The 20,257-nt window shown below is 40.2% G+C and overlaps 1 protein-coding gene across 2 annotated transcripts in view; it reads right to left on the bottom strand.

Annotated features, from left to right (window-relative positions):
- The window catches only part of atg7 (ATG7 autophagy related 7 homolog (S. cerevisiae)), a 192,438-nt gene that overhangs the window by 105,984 nt on the left and 66,197 nt on the right, over window positions 1-20,257 (bottom strand). For both annotated transcript variants that reach the window (XM_034166198.1, XM_034166197.1), the window contains exons 13-15: window positions 15,017-15,211; window positions 11,174-11,419; window positions 10,726-10,841 (exon numbers count right to left, since the gene is read on the bottom strand). In XM_034166198.1, the coding sequence (XP_034022089.1) occupies window positions 10,726-10,841; window positions 11,174-11,419; window positions 15,017-15,211 (557 nt within the window). The remainder of the gene's footprint in view (window positions 1-10,725; window positions 10,842-11,173; window positions 11,420-15,016; window positions 15,212-20,257) is intronic.

Raw genomic sequence — 20,257 nt, 5'->3', positions numbered from 1 at the left:
CTGCTTCAATGTCCCGAGGCTGTGAAACAGCAGCTTAGAGTGCAGCTGAGGAGGACAGCTGAACAGAGATTCACTTTCTCTCTCTCCACTGAACAGGAAAATTCTCCATTAAAATCCTTCAGTGTTAATCCAGTTACTCGCGTGAGTGCCTAATTGATGATACATTTAGAAATTTAGAGTTTATTTTACAGTTGAAAGGCTTCGTGTTTGCTCAGCAGGAAAACGGCGAGCAAGGGTGAAACAGAGAGAGCGAGGGGAGGAGAGAGTGAGGGAGGGAAGGAGGGAGAGAGAGAGAGGACATTTTCTTTTTTGCTCTAACACTTGCTTTGACAATGTAAACATATGTTTCAGTTGAAACTGAATTGAGAGACAGAGGGAGAGAGGACTTAATTTTTAACTTTTACAGTAACACTTGCTTTGACATGGGAGACATGTCTCCCATGTCAATAAAGCTCCAATGAAATTGAGCGGAGACAGACAGACAGATAGACAGAGAGGGAGAGAGAGAGAGAGAGAGAGAAAGAGGGGGGAGAGACAGACAGAGGACTTGATTTTTACTCAGAGACAGAGAGAGACAGAGTGTTGTCTTTTATCTTTAAGTCTATAAAAATAATGCTATAAAAGTCTATAAAAAATAAAAGTTCTTAATTCTTTCACCAAAACATCAAATCTAGGCTTTCATCTTAGCTACACCTTCTGTCAAACTGTAGCTGAACTTTTCAGGTCTCCTTTCCTCATAAAATCCTCATTAAAAAAAACCCCAACAATAATGGTAATAATAACTACACTCAACAAAAATATAAACGCAACACTTTTGGTTTTGCTCCCATTTTGTATGAGATGAACTCAAACATCTAAAACTTTTTCCACATACACAATATCACAATTTCCCTCAAATATTGTTCACAAACCAGTCTAAATCTGTGATAGTGAGCACTTCTCCTTTGCTGAGATAATCCATCCCACCTCACAGGTGTGCCATACCAAGATACTGATTAGACACCATGATTAGTGCACAGGTGTGCCTTAGACTGTGCACAATAAAAGATCACTCTGAAAGGTGCAGTTTTGTTTTATTGGGGGGGATACCAGTCAGTATCTGGTGTGACCACCATTTGCCTCATGCAGTGCAACACATCGCCTTCGCATAGAGTTGATCAGGTTGTCAGTTGTGGCCTGTGGAATGTTGGTCCACTCCTCTTCAATGGCTGTGCGAAGTTGCTGGATATTGGCAGGAACTGGTACACGCTGTCGTATACGCCGGTCCAGAGCATCCCAAACATGCTCAATGGGTGACATGTCCGGTGAGTATGCCGGCCATGGAAGAACTGGGACATTTTCAGCTTCCAAGAATTGTGTACAGATCCTTGCAACATGGGGCCGTGCATTATCCTGCTGCAACATGAGGTGATGTTCTTGGATGTATGGCACAACAATGGGCCTCAGGATCTCATCACGGTATCTCTGTGCATTCAAAATGCCATCAATAAAATGCACCTGTGTTCTTCGTCCATAACAGACGCCTGCCCATACCATAACCCCACCATCACCATGAGCCACTCGATCCACAACACTGACATCAGAAAACCGCTCACCCACACGACACCACACACACTGTCTGCCATCTGCCCTGGACAGTGTGAACCGGGATTCATCCGTGAAGAGACCACCTCTCCAACGTGCCAAACGCCAGCGAATGTGAGCATTTGCCCACTCAAGTCGGTTACGACGACGAACTGGAGTCAGGTCGAGACCCCGATGAGGACAACAAGCATGCAGATGAGCTTCCCTGAGACGGTTTCTGACAGTTTGTGCAGAAATTCTTTGGTTATGCAAACCGATTGTTTCAGCAGCTGTCCGAGTGGCTGGTCTCAGACGATCTTGGAGGTGAACATGCTGGATGTGGAGGTCCTGGGCTGGTGTGGTTACACGTGGTCTGCGGTTGTGAGGCTGGTTGGATGTACTGGCAAATTCTCTGAAACGCCTTTGGAGACGGCTTATGGTAGAGAAATGAACATTCAATACACGAGCAACAGCTCTGGTTGACATTCCTGCTGTCAGCATGCCAATTGCACGCTCCCTCAAATCTTGCGACATCTGTGGCATTGTGCTGTGTGATAAAACTGCACCTTTCAGAGTGGCCTTTTATTGTGGACAGTCTAAGGCACACCTGTGCACTAATCATGGTGTCCAATCAGCATCTTGATATGGCACACCTGTGAGGTGGGATGGATTATCTCAGCAAAGGAGAAGTGCTCACTATCACAGATTTAGACTGGTTTGTGAACAATATTTGAGGGAAATGGTGATATTGTGTATGTGGAAAAAGTTTAGATCTTTGAGTTCATCTCATACAAAATGGGAGCAAAACCAAAAGTGTTGCGTTTATATTTTTGTTGAGTATATTAAAGCAACCACAGCTCTGGTATCGGATCGGAAAAGTATCGGTATCAGCAGATATCGAAATTCAGGTATCGGGATCGGATGTGAAAAATTGTGGATCGGTGTCCCTAGTTCTAAAGACCATGAACATGCAAGAAGAGCAAGGTCTAAAGAAATCAGGCCATCACTTCCATGTCGAGAAGCAATTCTTCACAATGCTTCCACGTTCGTTCAACAACATCCTATGCAGCTACAAACTTCAAAACAACATCCAGCTTGTCAACAAGGTGGACTGTACTGTCACTTATGCTGAGGCAGACGTTACTCTCTGCAGCTACATGCTTAAGGCTGTGGCAGATGATGCACAGACCATGCAAATACTAAATGATGACACTGATGCCTTCATTCTGTTGATGTACTGGACATAAAAAAAAAAACAGATCACTCTAAGAATCAAATGGAAAGGTGGAGTGAGGACGTCTTGGACATCAACAAAACTGTTCACAAGTTAAGACCCAGAAAGTCCTTCTTGGAGTCCATGCCACATCGGGCTGCGACACCGTGTACTACCCCTTCGGGAAAGGTAAGATCTCAGCACTTAAGTGCCTGGAGCTCGATTACTGGTCTTGATGGTGTACTGGACAGCCCGGTGCAACCAGTGCTGAGCTCAAAGCAACAGGAAACTTTCTTCTTGCCACTGTGTGGACAGACAAGATGCTCAACAATGAATGAAGAACATGCACACTTGTTTACAAGCCCCAAGAAGCCTCCAGCACTGAAGAAACTGCCACCAACTGATGCAAACCTGATGCTGCATGTCCTTCAAGCTCATCACCAGACGCTACTGTTGAAGGTAGCAAACCAATGTGATCCACCACAAGAAGCTCAAACCATTGTGAACTTTGGCTTGAATATTGAACGTTCCAGTCACACCAGCAGTCTCAACCTCACCTGTTGTTCCACAAGGACTTCTGGACATTGTGATTTGTACAACCCCAATTCCAATGAAGCTGGGACGTTATGTGAAATAGAATACAATGATTTGCAAATCCTCTTCAACCTATATTCAATTGAATACACCACAAAGACAAGATATTTAATGTTCAAACTGATAGACTTTTTTGTTTTTATGCAAATATTTTCTCATTTTGAAATGGATGCCTGCAACATGTTTCAAAAAGTTGGGCCAGGGCAATAAAAGACTGGGAAGTTGATGAATACTCAAAGAACACCTGTGTGGAACATTCCACAGGTGAACAGGTTAGTTAGAAACAGGTGAGTGTCACGAATGGGTTTAAAAGGAGTATCCCCAAAAGGCTCAGCCGTTCACAAGCAAACATGGTGCGAGGACACCACTTTGTGAACAACTGTGTGAAAAAATAGTCCAACAGTTAAGAACAATGTTTCTCAATGTTCAATTGCAAGGAATTTAAGGATTCCATCATCTACAGTCCATAATATAATCAGAAGATTCAGAGAATCTGGGAGAACATTCTACACATAAGCAGCAAGGCCAAAAACCAACATTGAATGCACGTGACCTTTGATCCCTCAGGCGGCACTGCATTAAAACCTGACATCATTGTGTAAAGAATTTTACCATGTGGGCTCAGGAACACTTCAGAAAACCATTGTCAGTTAACACAGTTCATCGTTACATCTACAAGTGCAAGTTAAAACTCGAAAGCAATACATCAACACATCCAGAAACACCACCACCTTCTCTGGGCCGGAGCTCATTTGAAATAGACAGACGCAAAGTGGAAAAGCGTGCTGTGGTCTGGTGGTCACATTTCAAATCGTTTTTGGAAATCATGGATGTCGTGTCCTCTGGACAAAGGAGGAAAAAGACCATCCAGACTGTTACCAGCACAAAGTTCAAAAGCCAGCATCTGTGATGGTATGGGGGTGTGTTAGTGCCCATTGCGTGGGCAACTTACACATCTGTGATGGCACCAACAAGCTGAAAGGTACATCCAGGTTTTGGAGCAACACATGCTGCCATCCAAGCAACGTCTTTTTCAGGAACGTCCCTGCTTATTTCAGCAAGACAATACCAAGACACATTCTTCACATGTTACAACAGCGTGGCTTCATAGTAAAAGAGTGCGGGTACTAGACTGGCCTGCCTGCAGTCCACACCTGTCGGCCATTGAAAATGTGTGGTGCATTATGAAGCCCAAAATACGACAACGGAGACCCCAGACTGTTCAACAACTGAAGTCGTACATCAAGCAAGAATGGGAAAGAATTCCACCTACAAAGCTTCAACAATCAGTGGTCTCAGTTCCCAAATGCTTATTGAGTGTTGTTAGAAGGAAAGGTGATGTAACACAGTGGTAAACATACCACTGTCCCAGCTTTTTTGAAACGTGTTGCAGGCATCCATTTCAAAATGAGCAAATATTTGCACAAAAACAAGTTTATCAGTTTGAACATTAAATATCTTGTCTTTGTGGTGCATTTAATTGAATATAAGTTGAAGAGGATTTGCAAATCATTGTATTCTGTTTTTATTTACATTTTACACAACGTCCCAACATCATTGGAATTGGGGTTGTAGTTGTGTCACACAAGGAAAGGCATGCAGTAGTGCACAATTCTGCTGCCACAGTGCAGGTCTTTCCTACACAAACAAGTGTGAGGGAAGAGATGCATGCCATAGTCATTTCACCAGGAAGCAGGGAAATGCCCAAGATGACAAACTTAAATGATCATTGTGAACTTGATGCTGACACGTTACAATGTATTTGCAAAGTGCCATATTAAGTACAGAGCAAGCACTCATCTTATTGGAGGTGACTAGTGGTCAAATGATGGTGTCGCACCTTGCCTGGTGATACTGAAAGTGCACAATCTGAAAACCATTTGAGTACTTAACCTGGTGGCTTGTTACTTATTTTAATTAAATTGATCTTACTGTTATAGGATACTTATTGGTGTAAACTTATTTACCATGTTTCTCAACCTTATCATTTTTCTGGTTAGTCGACAAGTGTTATATTTAGTTGTTATTCCAGAGTGTTTTTTGTTCATTAACTGGGTTTTTTCATTTTATTTGACGTGTTATTTTATTAAGAGTCTTCAGTTCAGTGTACACTTTATCTATGAAGAATCTCAGACAGGGTTAACTGCACTGTGTCCCTTTATTGGAAGAACTAATTTTGTTGCAATTAAAGCTTTTGTTTGATATTTTAAGCTGACAAAATTTCTTTCTCCATCCTCTAAATCCCTTAAAATGAGATACTACATGAGCCTGTACACCGTCAAGGTCAAAAATAAAAAAAGGTGAAAATCTAATATGGCCGCGGCTGCCATCTTGAATTCTTAAAAAATGCTCAAGGTTGCTCAGTTAGCAACCAAGCTAATTTTGCTCTCTTAGCCCAATAGAGCACATTTCTGTAAAAAAAGAAAAAAAAAAGTTTACAGTAATTACCATTTCCAGGTCAACATTTTGGCTAAGACACTAATCCACTATACACTGGCGAATGTTTGCAACTGTGTGGTCTTGTGTTTCAATTTCAATTTATTTTCATTTATATAGTGCCAAATCACAACAGAGTTGCCTCAAGGCGCTTCACACAAGTAAGGTCTAACCTTACTAACCCCCAGAGAAGCAGTGGTAAGGAAAAACTCCCTCTGAGGAACAAACCTCAAGCAGACCAGACTCAAAGGGGTGACCCTCTGCTTGGGCCATGCTACAGACAAATTACAGAACAATTCACAAAACGAATATACAGGAAATGTTGTTAGTGCACAGGACAGGAGGGTCTCCACACAACTACCACACCCATCTCTGGATGGAGCTGCACCTTAGAGAGAAAAAACAGAATCAGGCATCAGAAAGACAAGAAATATAGTATATTCTGTCAGCATTAAACAACAAGAAAACCAGTAAATACTAAGGTGATCACCGGCCACTAGCCCTAAGGTTCACGAAAAAGACCCAGAATTTAGGTAAATTTGAGGCCACGGCCCGCTCTGTTTCCTAATAAAATGAATTAAAAGAGTAAAAAGCGTAGAACTATACTATGCCAGTATGCTAGCCATGTGAAAGGGAAAATAATGCGTCTTAAGTCTGGACTTGAAAGTCACCACAGAATCTGACTGTTTTATTGATGCAGGGAGATCATTCCACAGAATAGGGGCACAATAAGAGAACGCTCTATGACCCGCAGACTTCTTATTTAACCTAGGGACACAAAATAGTCGTGCACCCTGAGAGTGCAAAGGTTTCATGTAAGGTTTAATTAGGTCAGGTAGGTAGGGACGTGCCAGTCTGTGAACAATTTTATAGACTAGTAGCAGAACCTTAAATCTGATCTCACTGGGACAGGAAGCCAGTGAAGAGATGCCAAAATGGGTGTAATGTGGTTGAACTTTCTGCTTCGTGTCAAAAGTCTGGCTGCAGCATTATGAACCAATTGGACAGCCCTAATGCTGGACTGCGGTAAACCAGAAAATAGAACATTGCAGCAGTCCAATCTAGAAGAGATAAACGCATGGATCAGGGTCTCAGCATCAGCCATAGACAGGATGGGACAACGTAGGATCAAAAATTACCCCAAGGTTCCTCAATTTGTCAGTGTGATGTATGACACATGAGCCTAAGCTAAGCGTTAACTGGTCAAATTGATGCCGATGTCTCACTGGACCAAGAACCCTCATTTCAGTCTTAGAGTTTAAAAGTAGGAAGTTTCTAGACATCCAGCTTCTCAATGATGCAAGGCAATCTTCTAAGGATTTTATGTGAATGAGATTACCAGCAGTTATCGGCATGTATAACTGAGTATCATCAGCATAGCAGTGAAAGGTAATCCAAAAATGCCACAATAAGTGCCCAAGGGGTGGTATATAAAGGGAGAAAAGTGGGGGGCCTAAGACAGACCCCTGTGGAACCCCAAATTTCTTGTCACTACGGTTACAGGTAGTGTTACTGCACAGAACACAGTGAGAACGACTGAGAAAGTATGACGTTAACCATGCAAGGGCACTCCCAGTAATCCCAAAATGATTTTCCAGCCTATCAAGTAGAATATGATGATCCACCGTATCAAATGCAGCACTGAGATCTAATAGCACCAGAGCCACAGTGGTGTCCAAATCCACTGCAAGCAGAAGATCATTCACCACTTTAGTGAGAGCCGTCTCTGTGGAATGATATTTTCTAAATGCAGACTGCAGTGGCTCAAAGAGATTATTCTCAGTAAGATAGTCCATGAGCTGCCTTGACACCACTTTTTCCAGAATTTGAGCAAAATGATAGATTTGATATCGGCCGATGTATTTTCAATACATTAAGGTCAAGATTAGGTTTCTTAAGTAATGGTTTAATCACTGCAGATTTGAAACATTTAGGAACAGATCCAGAAGTTAAAGAAAGATGAATAATTTCCAGCACAGTTTGCGGCAAAAGGAAGCAGCTCACATAGTCTCCGTAAAACAGCAAGAATCAGGACTGCTTCAAATACACAAAGGATGACAATTATTTTTATAGATTTCAGGGGTCAGTGTCTCCACTGCCTTTCCAAACTGAGCAAATCTCACACGAATCAAAACAATTAAGGACATTTTTTTCAGCAATATGCAGGTGCAATGAGGTAATTTCTTGGAAAATCCCCAGTCCTGTGAGTTCAACTCTGGGTCATCAGGCTGTGAGTCATGGAAATTTATCCCTCCTGTAAAACCCAAGTTTTTAATCTAATATTCATTTTCTTCAAAAATTAAGTGCTTTACTGAAATTACACCCTTAAATACAAATTTTGGTCTTACAGTTTCCTTTGAAAGAAAGCATACATTTTGCACACAACATACTTCCCTCTAAACATCTGTTAATAAAGACACAACAAAACTATCATCATCATCATGATAAGTTTGTTATTAGCACTTCATCTGTCTTTGGCAAAAAAAAAAAAAGTTATAAAATACGACTCCTGTCATGTTCTGATTCTCTTGGTCTCTGTGGACTTTAACTGTAACTTTATTTGTGTTTGTATATTGGCAAGACAATTTTTTGCTTTTGATCAAATATGGCAGGTACATTGGGTCTATTGATGGGAAGAAGTATTTTAATTTTGTTTCAAAGTCATTGGAAGAAATCAGACACATGCTAGACACTTTGAAAAGTGAGTATGGTGTCACATTCTGTGCAAATGGCATCTTTCCTTGGGCACGACCCAAATCACTCCTGCCACCTCAGCATTGAGGACCCCATTCTATGTAGAAGACTAAGAGAATGCCCAAGTGTTACCTGGGTGTGGCAGATAGTTACTTTTGAGATATGGATTAGATGGTTACTTAGGTGGTTGCTGTTCAGGCCCCATCCACCATGATGTGGTGGATGGGGCGACACACGGCATCAGCGCGTGCTCCCACACCTGACCTGTGTGGTGTTGGCGTGCTCTCAGAGTACTTTTGATCTAGTTCACAGAGCAACTATTTCAAAACAGCTTTCACAAAGACAAATGTTGCAATAAAGACAAACTCTGAGATTACAGGTACATCTTCAGGTGTATTTTGAATGTATCAAGCAAATAGCTTCAATTTTCAGAAGTCACAGACTTCACAAGCACAGTCCCATGTACTGTTCATCAAGGGTACTAGAAGTTAATGAATGCCGACAGCTATGATTCCCTGTTGGCACAAGTGTGTGAAAATTTTCTCCCAAAGATGTAGAAGAAGTACCACTCCAGGTCTGACCAAGAGACACTTGTCCACTGCCTACACGTCTGAAGACATATAGGGATGAACTCGCTGAGTGGCAAAATTCTTTTACTGTCAAAAGGTCTTTTACTGACATACTAATGAAGTAAAATGATAAAAAAAAAAAAAAAAAAAAAAAAAGCACCGTTAGCAGTGGTGGGCCTTCAGGGCTAGTAAAGTATTCTGGGCTGTCCTAGATAGTCAAAATCAGAAAACCAATTGGCATAATGTGATAATTTCACTATAGTTCTGGGTATGACATTAAACTGAATCCAGGCAGAGTGGGGAGGTCGTGCATGGTTTCAGGGCACTCCAACCTTGAAACCTATAAAAAGCGCATAAGTGACCGTTACTAGTCACTCTGATTGGCGAGTGTGGTGAGCGCCACAAAACCGAGTGGGTCGTTGGGTTACCAGGGTTTCAGAACCTTCAAATCTCCAACGGCAGTTGTTTGGTAACAGGCGGATGAGCACAGCGCCAGTTGGGCTTGCGTGTTTTAAAGTGGACCTCAACTATAATTGAACCATCCAGCAGCTTGCTGCAAGCACCCCAACCAGAAGGTCTCCATCCCCTATCTTGCCACTGGAGAAGGCGGGTGCTCAAAGTGTGTGGGTCTCAGGCACGCAACCTGTGATCCACCGTAAACAAACTCACATGAAAGCTATCTGTGGCAGGACCAACAAGCCTCAACTTTTGTCTTGTTTGCAACCAAATGATACGCTGGATCTGTACACCTGAACTGTACCGCACGAATGAGTTGCTAATCCCTTTGTAAAGAAAGAGTGGAGGATGATTTTGTTGTCAATTGTTGAGTAACTATATTGATAAACTAAATTGATATTGAGGTTTCTTCCTCAGTATCATCAGAGGCAGTTTTTCCTTACCACAGTCACCTGTGTGCTTGTTCTAGGGGTTGGTAAGGTTAGACCTTACTGGGTGAAGCTCCTTAAGGCAGCTTTGTTGTGATTTGGCGCTATATAAACTAAATGAATTGAAACACTCAACAATTGAAACAATTGAAATACTCTTTGCTTTAGGTGATGTGAATGTTGTCTGTGACAGTGGCTAGAGATCTGGTTGTGTGTCTGTGTGTGCATGTAACACACAGCAGCTTAGTTGGAATCTTTAATTCTGGTTGTGTTTGTGTTCATAATGTGGCTGTTGTGAGTTTTCTCATTTCTTTGGTAATGGCAGTGATTTGGAATATATTCATATCTATTTGTGATGCTGCACCATGCATAATCTGTATATTAGTGGTAGTAATTCACAGGTGTTAAGTCTCTTATTAAATATTTCTATTCCACTCAATAGAAATTGCTGTCACTATAAATATGGAGCAGTTCCTTAGAATTAAACACTGAAGCTATTTAAGACATTTTAATTGTTGGAGGATGGCACTGAAGTCTTAGGTGTAAAATACACAGCCTGCCACTGGCTGTTATTGATATAACAGCATTTTAGCATTTTTTTTTTAATGGTCTGCCTTTGTCTACATGGGATACTTGCCAATAGTTTTTGGATTAAAGCACAAATTTACAACATTCTAATCTACAAAGACATGGCAACACTGCTGCTACTCCTTGTAGTACTACCATTACTGACATTTAACCCATGTAGCTTAAAAAAATGCACTGTACTCACCCTTCACTGTGCTGCAGAATAGACACCATCATCTCAACAGCCAACGCTCCAGCAATCATAGACAAACCAGGTCTACTGACTGTGCACTGCTGGTCCAGAGTCCGGTCTCTGGTTGACTAATAGTCAAAAAACAATCGTCAAAAATAAAATACCTTCAAACTAATGTATAATTTATTACCAACATTTAGCAAGAGAGGACCATTTAAGAACAATGTGTGTCTAGGCTTACTTGTGTATTGCACCTTGAGGTGACTTGCATTGTGATTTAGCACTGTTTTTGGAGTGCATTACAATACCCATACTAATCCATCTATAATAATAATTGTGGCACAAACTGCATACTTTAATGTTAGTTGTCAAATATTTGCACTTTTTTAATGTGATTGCTTTGTTTGCATTACATGAGTTATTTTTAAAACACTTTTATGAATAGGTGTGTTTTCCTCACATCTCCTGGTGCCACCACATCATTGCAGAAGTAGCAGCCGAGTTTGTGCCCTGGAATATTGGAAAACAGAGAGGATCCTGGGAGAGTCGGGGCAGAGCCGGCTGGCGTGGATGATGAAGAGAAAGCAGAAGAACAGGAGGAAGAAGAATCTGCACCTACAGATTCGCTCGGACTGGCAGGTGGCTTCTTCAGGCCATGACGCATCACAACAAATGTGTCAAAGCCAAGAGCAGCATTAACCACTAACTGGAGAGTGAGAGACAATTATTAGGGGGAAAAAAAAATGCAGAACTTCACTCAAGACATCCACAAGACAAACAAAATTAACAGTTCCAGCGTTCCTGTCAAGTTATGAGGTCAAAGGGTTTTCGGCAAGGAAAGATCCCCCTTCAATTGAGCAATAAGCTTGAGTAGTACATTTCCAACTGTTTCACGAACACGCAAAGCATTATTTCAACCAAACCTAATTATTTAAATAGCCTATCCTAAAGGACGTAAGTCCTATACAGGCTCTGAGGCCCAGTGGTGTTGAATCAGCTCAAAAAGCATTATAAAACAATAAAGGCCTGTTTACATTGTTGAAAGCATTAACTTTCTGGGAAGCAAGGGAAATTTATTTATCAGCCAATTAGCAGGGAACTTTAACAGAGCCACATAGTACAATGTCCAAATAACCTTTCAGCTGTGAAAACCTCAAAGCAACCTAATCAGCAGTCCTCACACCATTTAATATCTGTGAGCATCATACAGGTTTCATAACTGCCACCACATTATGCATAGCACCACATACATAATCCTCGCACAATGTTCAATAATCAAATTTTGCTTGGCAACTAACAGAATTAGCAGGTAAGCCGATAATATGGTCAATATTTTACAATTTCAATCTGCACTCACAGAAACAAGAGTGTGCCACGTTGTGACTGGTAGATACTTGGAGAAAGTACACTGGCTGAAAGCCTGTCAACATTAGTTTCAATGTCAAATTGTCAATTGTGTAAATGAGAAATGTGAGACTGTAGCAAATCAGTCACAAATTTATTGTTTAACATCACCAACCAGTTGTACTCAATCATACTGGCCTCATGTCCCTACTTAGAAATCTGATTTTTTTTTTCTAAAAACAAAAGAAATATTTCCAGAATCAGATTTTTGTAATGATGAGCTACACAGTATATGTCAGAATACTTTACTAACATAAAGTATGCCAAAGTATAAAAGAGCGTTCAGGGCTCACTGAATATAGTGTATTATATAATGCCGAAATAGATCCTGGTCATTTGATTAGTGGTTTGTATGTCATGTGATATGGATCATTCGTCCCCTTTGCCATTGTGCTCCATTGACCGTGCAAATTTGGCTCCATTTATTGTGCAATTCTGGTTCCATGTTTTGTACCAATTCACGCTGCCACCACTGCGTGTGCTCACACTAGTGGCAAGAGCGCTTAGCTTAAAAATAAACATGGCGGGGTTTGTTTTTATTAACGGTGCTCATTCTCGTAAGACAAAAAACTAAGAGTACGCCATAAACCGTCTGGAGGCATATGCAGTATTTGCTGGGACGTCGCTACCTGAAGTACAAGTGCTGTCATATTAAGAGCTCTACAAATTTCTGTTGCGATTTTTCTCTGGACCAAGGAAAGCAGACGGCATTCTGTACAGGAAGACGTCAACAAACGGCATCAGGTATGACTACATCGTCAGGCTTGTTAGGTGTTATATAAAACAAATAATGAATGTTTTTCATTCATGCCATGGAAAGAATATTTCATCCACCTTGTTGAACAGAACATTCCATCTTTCACCTTATGAAATATTCTTGCCATTGCACACAAACATTCATTATTTGTATAAGTAGTTGAATAAACTGTTTTATATAACACCTAACTAGATCCATATCATTTGATTGGTGGATTGTATGCCACTGTATGATTTACGTAATTTATTCAGCGATTTGGTTCCATTTATGGCTCATTTTTGCTTCCATATATTTCACTCCACTGAATGACTCCACTACCTCTTCATAACAATGTATGACACGAGTAACCTATCTGCAGCACGTCAGACATAAACAAGTCGGACATAAACATACAACCCCAATTCCAATGAAGTTGGGATGCTGTGTAAAATGTAAATAAAAGAGTACAATAATTTGCAAGTCCTCTTCAACCTATATTCAATTGAATACACCACAAAGACAAGATATTTAAAACTGATAAACTTTATTGTTTTTGTGCAAATATTTGCTCATTTTGAAATGGATGCCTGCAACACGTTTCAAAAAAGCTGGGACAGTGGCATGTTTACCACTGTTACATTACCTTTCCTTCTAACAACAAGCGGAACTGAGAACACTAACTGTTGAAGCTTTGTAGGTAGAATTCTTTCCCATTCTTGCTTGATGTACGACTTCAGTTGTTGAACAGCCCGGGGTCTCCGTTGTCGTATTTTGCGCTTCATATTGCGCCACACATTTTCAATGGACGACAGGATTCTGGATGTATGGCTTTCGCTTTGCATGGTAGAGTTTTAACTTGCACTTGTTGATGTAGCGACGAACTGTGTTAACTGACAATGGTTTTCTGAAGTGTTCCTGAGCCCACACGGTAAGATCCTTTATACAATGTTTTTAATGCAGTGCTGCCTGAGGGCATTCAATGTTGGTTTTCGGCCTTGCCACTTACGTATCGAACGTTCTTCAGATTCTCTGAATCTTCTGATTATATTATGTACTGTAGATGATGGAATCCCTAAATTACTTGCAACTGAACGTTGAAAAACATTGTTCTTAAACTGTTGGACTATTTTTTCACACAGTTGTTCACAAAGTGGTGATCCTCCCCCTATCTTTGCTTGTGAACAGCTGAGCCTTTTGGGGATGCTCCTTTTATACACAATCATGACACTCACCTGTTTCCAATTAACCTGCTGACCTGTGGAATGTTCCAAACAGGTGATCGTTGAGCATTCATCAACTTTCCCAGTCTTTTGTTGCCCCTGTCCCAGCTTTTTTGAAATGTGTTACAGGCATCCATTTCAAAATGAGCAGATATTTGCACAAAAACAAAAAAGTCTATCAGTTTGAAGATTAAATATCTTGTCTTTGTGGTGTATTCAATTGAAGAGGATTTGCAAATCATTGTATTCTGTTTTTATTTACATTTCACACAATGTCCCAACTTCATTGGAATTGGGGTTGTATCTGCTCAGTGCCTATTTGAAGTAGTCAACAAAGAGTTTCGGCTGTGACTCTCACTTGTTTGTGTGTTTATACATATATATATATACACACACACATATATATATATATACACACATATATATATATACATACATACATACATAAATGAATTATTAACCTCGCTTGCTCGGTCTGTACGGGGATATCACACCTCGGTCCGTACTGACAACACGGTCTGATATTTCCCCATACAGACCTCACCGTCTGTTAATAATCCTTTAATATCGACTTGAAAATAATGTCCAGACAATGCTATGGTTAAACTTCATATGTTATTTAAATAAATAAATACATGTTGTAACAATTTTCTTGCAACGTTTTCAAATATCAGGTGGCCCAGACATGGTCTTATGACCAAAAAATTGGAAGGCGATGCATCACAGCCAATGTGGCGGCCAAAAGCTATTTGCTGATAACAGAAAAATAGAAATTACAAAGATGGCTAAAACAAAGATTTTAACAACTTTATGAATATGTTCAAAAAACTATATTCAAACTTGTTCCTACTACAGAAATGTTCCTTGTGTGACTGTTGTGCATATTAGGAGGTCTACACATTTATGTGCACAAACACTGACTATATAAGTCATTTCCTCTTACTTTCCTCTTGCTGGCAGCTATCACTGTTGGCAGCCAGCGACTTTCTCTGGTATCCATTAGTAGGAAGATCACATCGTGTTCAGCAATGAGCTTCTCCAGTTGCTCCACATCCTTCTGTGCTTGAGAAAGAGTGGCCTGGGAGAAATTCACAGGATGACCAGGCATGGGGATGCTCATGTTGTAACCTTTAGCATTCTGGAAGAAAGAAATGGGGCAATTCATATTTATGCCATGGGAATGCAACACAAATGGGAATGACATTTCCAATTTCCAACCACGACAGACTATCGGTTTGCCACAACCTGACAGGATCACTACTTGCAATAAGTTGTCACAACAATAGAGGGTGACACATTTTGAAAGCTTCAAGGATGCTCAGGGTCACTGAAGGCCAACCAAGATGTGAGAAATGAGAACCGCTTTGCACAAATGGCCTCGATCTACCTGATAATGTGCATCAAGGTTTACCAAAAAAATAATTTATGACTCTACTCATGGAAGTGTGACAGCCCTTTTCTGAAGGCATTTGTTATTAGAGCTTATTTGGTGGGACCAGGGCTTAACATGCACATTTTGTGCATTTGACTGTGGACTTGCCTGTTCAATTTCAGATGTGAATAGACTGTAACTGATAAAAATCATTTCAGGCAAATAGTGCAAATGTCTGGATATTACAATGTTTCAGTTCAAATCAGAAGACAAACAAAGAAATGACTGCAAATCCATTTAACCCATCCAAAGGTTTGAAGTATTTTCTACCAATCCATCAACACAAGTCAACTACACAACTGGCTGAATGCCATCTGACATAACATAAATGATCACAGCAAGTTCTAATCCAACAATTATAGTTTCAACTGCTCACTTGCGCTACTAATTAATTTTAATTAAAAATTCTTTTTTAATGTTTTGAATTTAGGTTATGATGACAAAACAGGAATACCCTCACACAGCATGAACAGGTCTACACAAACATTTCATACGTGCTGCGAAAAAGTATATCACCCTCATCAATTTCTTCTACTATATATTATTAAATATTTAAAATTGTATTTACAGAAGTAAAAAAAAAAAAAAGATATCAAATAAACACTGGCCCTGTGTGAAAAATGTGTTTGCATTTATTTTTAAGATTGGCAAGGCTTCTTGACAATCTGACAGAAAAATGATACTTTTTTAAATTCAACAACAACATGAAGGGCCCTATATTACCCCTGGTGGAAAGCAGCACTGGGTGAGCAACAACAAAAACAAAATCAAACTCTAAAGACTAGGGATGGGTATCGAGAACCGCAAGAACCGGTTGTTTGAGAATCATTAAGAAATGATTCGATCCACCGACATCAATAGCCTTTTTGCTCAACGATTCCCTTATCGGTCCTTCAGAGCGGCCGCTATTTTTGAGGGTGTTTATCGGGAAAATGATCATTTCTCTATGTTTATTACAGACCCTGCAGCAGGTCTGCAATCAACCGTTTCTGCAGCGTGGCTATAGTTGAAGCTTGAACCATCGAAGCAGTGCTCCGACCTGCTGCTCGTTGGCTCTCTGCTTCGCTGCTCTTCTTAACCCCTCTCAAAACCATTTACAGATGTCAATCGTGAGTCACTTTTGTGCAGATTAAAGTCACTAACTGGGACTCTTGTCTTGTTGCAGGCAAGAAATGAGAATTGGTCCGTTCCAATCCGCACAGCTCCAAACGCTGCGCGGCTCTCTGCTGAGCCAACGTAGAGTCCGGCCGGAATTAATAACTTCACGTAAATCATCGTTTTAAATCAAAAGACACCTCTTTCCAGACGCTGCCATCAACGTCTGGAACCCGGTGTTACGGGTTTTCATTTTTATGCCGATGACCTCCAGATTTATATGCCAGTTGTGCCTAATAATACAAGTGCTTTGGACTCCATACATAGCTTTTTTAAGGATATTAAGGACTGACTGGCTCAGAATTTTCTGCACCTTAATGAAGCCAAAACAGAGTGTATTCTGTTTGGAGCTAAAACTAACTCTGATCCAGATCTTGGCTCCCTGGCTCCTTATCTTAGGGCTGTGGTAAGGAACCTTGGTGTGCTGTTTGACGACTGTTTAAAATTTGAGAAACAAATTGACAGTGTGGTAAAAGCCAGTTTTTTCCAGCTGAGACTCCTGGCAAAAGTCAAACCCTTTCTAAGCCAAAAGGATCTTGAAAAGGCTATGCATGCTTTTATCAGCTCCCAGCTTGACTATTGCAATGCACTTTATGTTGGTATCACTCAAGGCTCTCTAAACCAACTCCAACTGGTCCAGAATGCTGCTGCTCGGCTGTTGACCAACACCAGGAAGCACAGCCACATCACTCCTGTACTTTACTCCCTGCACTGGCTTCCAGTCCATTTTAGAGTTGATTTTAAAACTGTTAATATTTGTTTTTAAAGCTGTAAATGGCATTGCACCTTCGTATTTATGTGACCTGTTAAAAACACACAACCCTGTCAGAGCACTTCGGTCTGCTGACCAAAACTTTCTGGAGGTTCCCAGGTCCAGGTCCAAACAATGGGGTGACCGTTTTTAAAGCCAAGTTAAAAACATACTTGTTCAGGGCAGCTTTTTGCACATAATTGCTTTGACACTTTTTTGTCTATTTTTATTCTATTTTGGATGCTCTTATTGTGTTTTTCGTACTGTTCTTTTTATTTTATCTCTAGCTGGTGCTATTGGAAAGCACTTTGGTTCAGTGAAAACTGTTGTAAAGTGCTATAGAAATAAAACTTGATTGATTGATTGGCTGTAATAGAAACAATAAACTACAATAGATCAAAACATTTTTCCTACCAAAATGTGACATCCTGCGTTCTTTATGAATTACATTGATGCTGATGTGCAGCACAGCCGGCTGAGCTCAGCTCAGAGGTATGGAGCTAGATTTGTGCCATTAATGTCTGAACAGAAATGCTTTTGACAAAAACTAGAGATTTTGTTTATTTCCATTTATGTCCAGAGATCAAGGACCCAGTGACCAATTTCATATTTATTTACTTTAAGACTCAATAAAATGTTGTTGACATTGAAAACCTGTAATGTCTACTTTTAGTACACAGAAAATTCACAAGAGGCATTGATAAGGGAATCGATAAGGAATCGGATCGATAATGGCATCGATGGATAAAATCTTATCAATACCCATCCCTACCAAAGACAAATCAAAGAAAACAAATAAAATAAAACAAAGCACAGACAAGAGGATGACTCAAGAACTCAAAACAAGCAGTGCCTCCTGCGATTGCACAAGTGGCAGTCAGACAGACAGCAAAGCACAACCAAGGCCCCCAGAGCAAGATTACCCCAAATTTCACTGTGTTACATTATGGGGAGAATTCTCCAGGTGAGAGAAGCTTCACATAATTAATCAGTGACTTCCAGTGGTAACAGAACCTATCAGAGACGCTTTTGTGCATGTACTTATTTTTTTCCACTTTCAATAGAAACAAGACATCACTGAACTAGGACTTAATTGAAGGTGGCAAAGATGACTTCTACAAAAGCGAAATTCTCTGGCAAGTGAGCAAACAGGTAAAGGTCTTTAGCTCTCTCTACAGACAATTCCTTTGAGTTCATGCTTGGTTTGTGCTCTGATATGCACTGTCAACTGTGGGACCTTGTATAGAGACAGATGTGTCTTTCAAAATCATGTCCACTCAAATAAATTTACCCCTGGTGGACTACAGTTAAGTTGTAGAAACATATCAAGGAAGATCAGTAGAAACAGGATGGACCTAAGCTCACTTTTGAGCTTCATGGCAAAGGCTGTGAATACTTATGTACATGTGATTCCTTAGTTTTTATTTTTAATAAAATTGCAAAAATCTAAAAAAAATAAAAATAAATAAATAAATTCCCACGTTGTTATTATGGGGTAGTGTGTGTATAATTTTGTGCAAAAAAGTGAATTTCATCCATTTTGGAATAAGGCTGTAACATAAAATAATGTGGAAAAAGCGCAGCACTGTGAATATTTTCTGCACACTGTATGCTGCAGCACTGCCATTGTGAGGCAGTAGAAGGTAACCATGGCTGAATATTTTTTTTTACCTGCAGTGCATTTGTGATATTTATATGGCACAATAATTAGATATGCTTTACAAAGATGGGTTCACAATGTGTGTACACTCTGCACGTAATACTGTATTGAAAACAAAACAAAAGTAAGCAATAATGGAAAATCCTAAATTTGATCTTCGTGTTTCATCTCAGGGAGCTTTGGTGGCTGCTCTCTTCTTGCTTAAATTAAACACTGTGCGCAAATCTGTTAACTTATCAGAAAACATCTTACACGAGTCTGCTGTCTAAATGGCAACGTACCACGTTCTGGAGAAACTCGTCTCTAAAGTGGATTACAGTTCTTCATTACACGTTATGCTCAAAACAGACCCATGACTAATTAATTGATTATATACAATCCCATTGCACCCTGCCTCCTACACTTTATTCAGACGGCATGACCTACATATTGTGGAGGCCGTGTTCCGTAGACATCAAGATAGGGCGTAAAATCATGTGATATGGGACTAACAGCACTGACATCTGGCAAACCTGTACCTTCTGGTTGCATAGATGGAGGACAGATAGCTCATCCAACAGCCTGTGTTTGACATCCCGGTGCACAGATTTGCACCTGAAAACTCATCACCATTGTTCACTGTCTAACTGCATGAGGGAGACGACTATGGCTTCAAAAGTGAAGCAAGAAGTCGTCTGAAGAATAATTTCATAGATGAGAGAACAACTGAGCAGAGCAAAAATGAGGTGTGAGATCTTAAAAAGGAGGAGAAAAAAGACACTTACTATATAAGCATGTCTGCCTGCACTCTCCATGTTTCAAGAGTGGGAGCTTCTAACAGAGTCTTGAATTTACATTTCACTTTGATGTAAGTGTTGCTAAGCACTCAGGGGCTGATTTCAGGGTGCACAGATGGCAATCACCTTCCAATTTCCATAAGAAACACATTCAATTTAGAGCATGAAAAGAAAAATTATTCTGATCATGAAACAATCCTTTCCTGAAAATTTCCTGAAGATTTTCTTGACAAGCTACAATCTTTTTTTTAACCCCTTGTTTGGATGTATACCTTTAGCACAAGACACACAGCCGAAACTCATTGCTGACTACTTCAAACAGCACTGAGCAGGTACATCAGTGGATAAGGAGCTAATCTGCCCATAAGCAATGTCAATGTCAATTTTATTTGTATAGCACATCTTCAACA

The sequence above is a fragment of the Thalassophryne amazonica genome, chromosome 3 (genome assembly GCF_902500255.1).
Source record: "Thalassophryne amazonica chromosome 3, fThaAma1.1, whole genome shotgun sequence".
NCBI lineage: Eukaryota > Metazoa > Chordata > Actinopteri > Batrachoidiformes > Batrachoididae > Thalassophryne > Thalassophryne amazonica.
The sequence above is the reverse complement of the archived record's forward strand: the minus strand, read 5'-3'. Positions and strand labels throughout refer to the sequence as shown.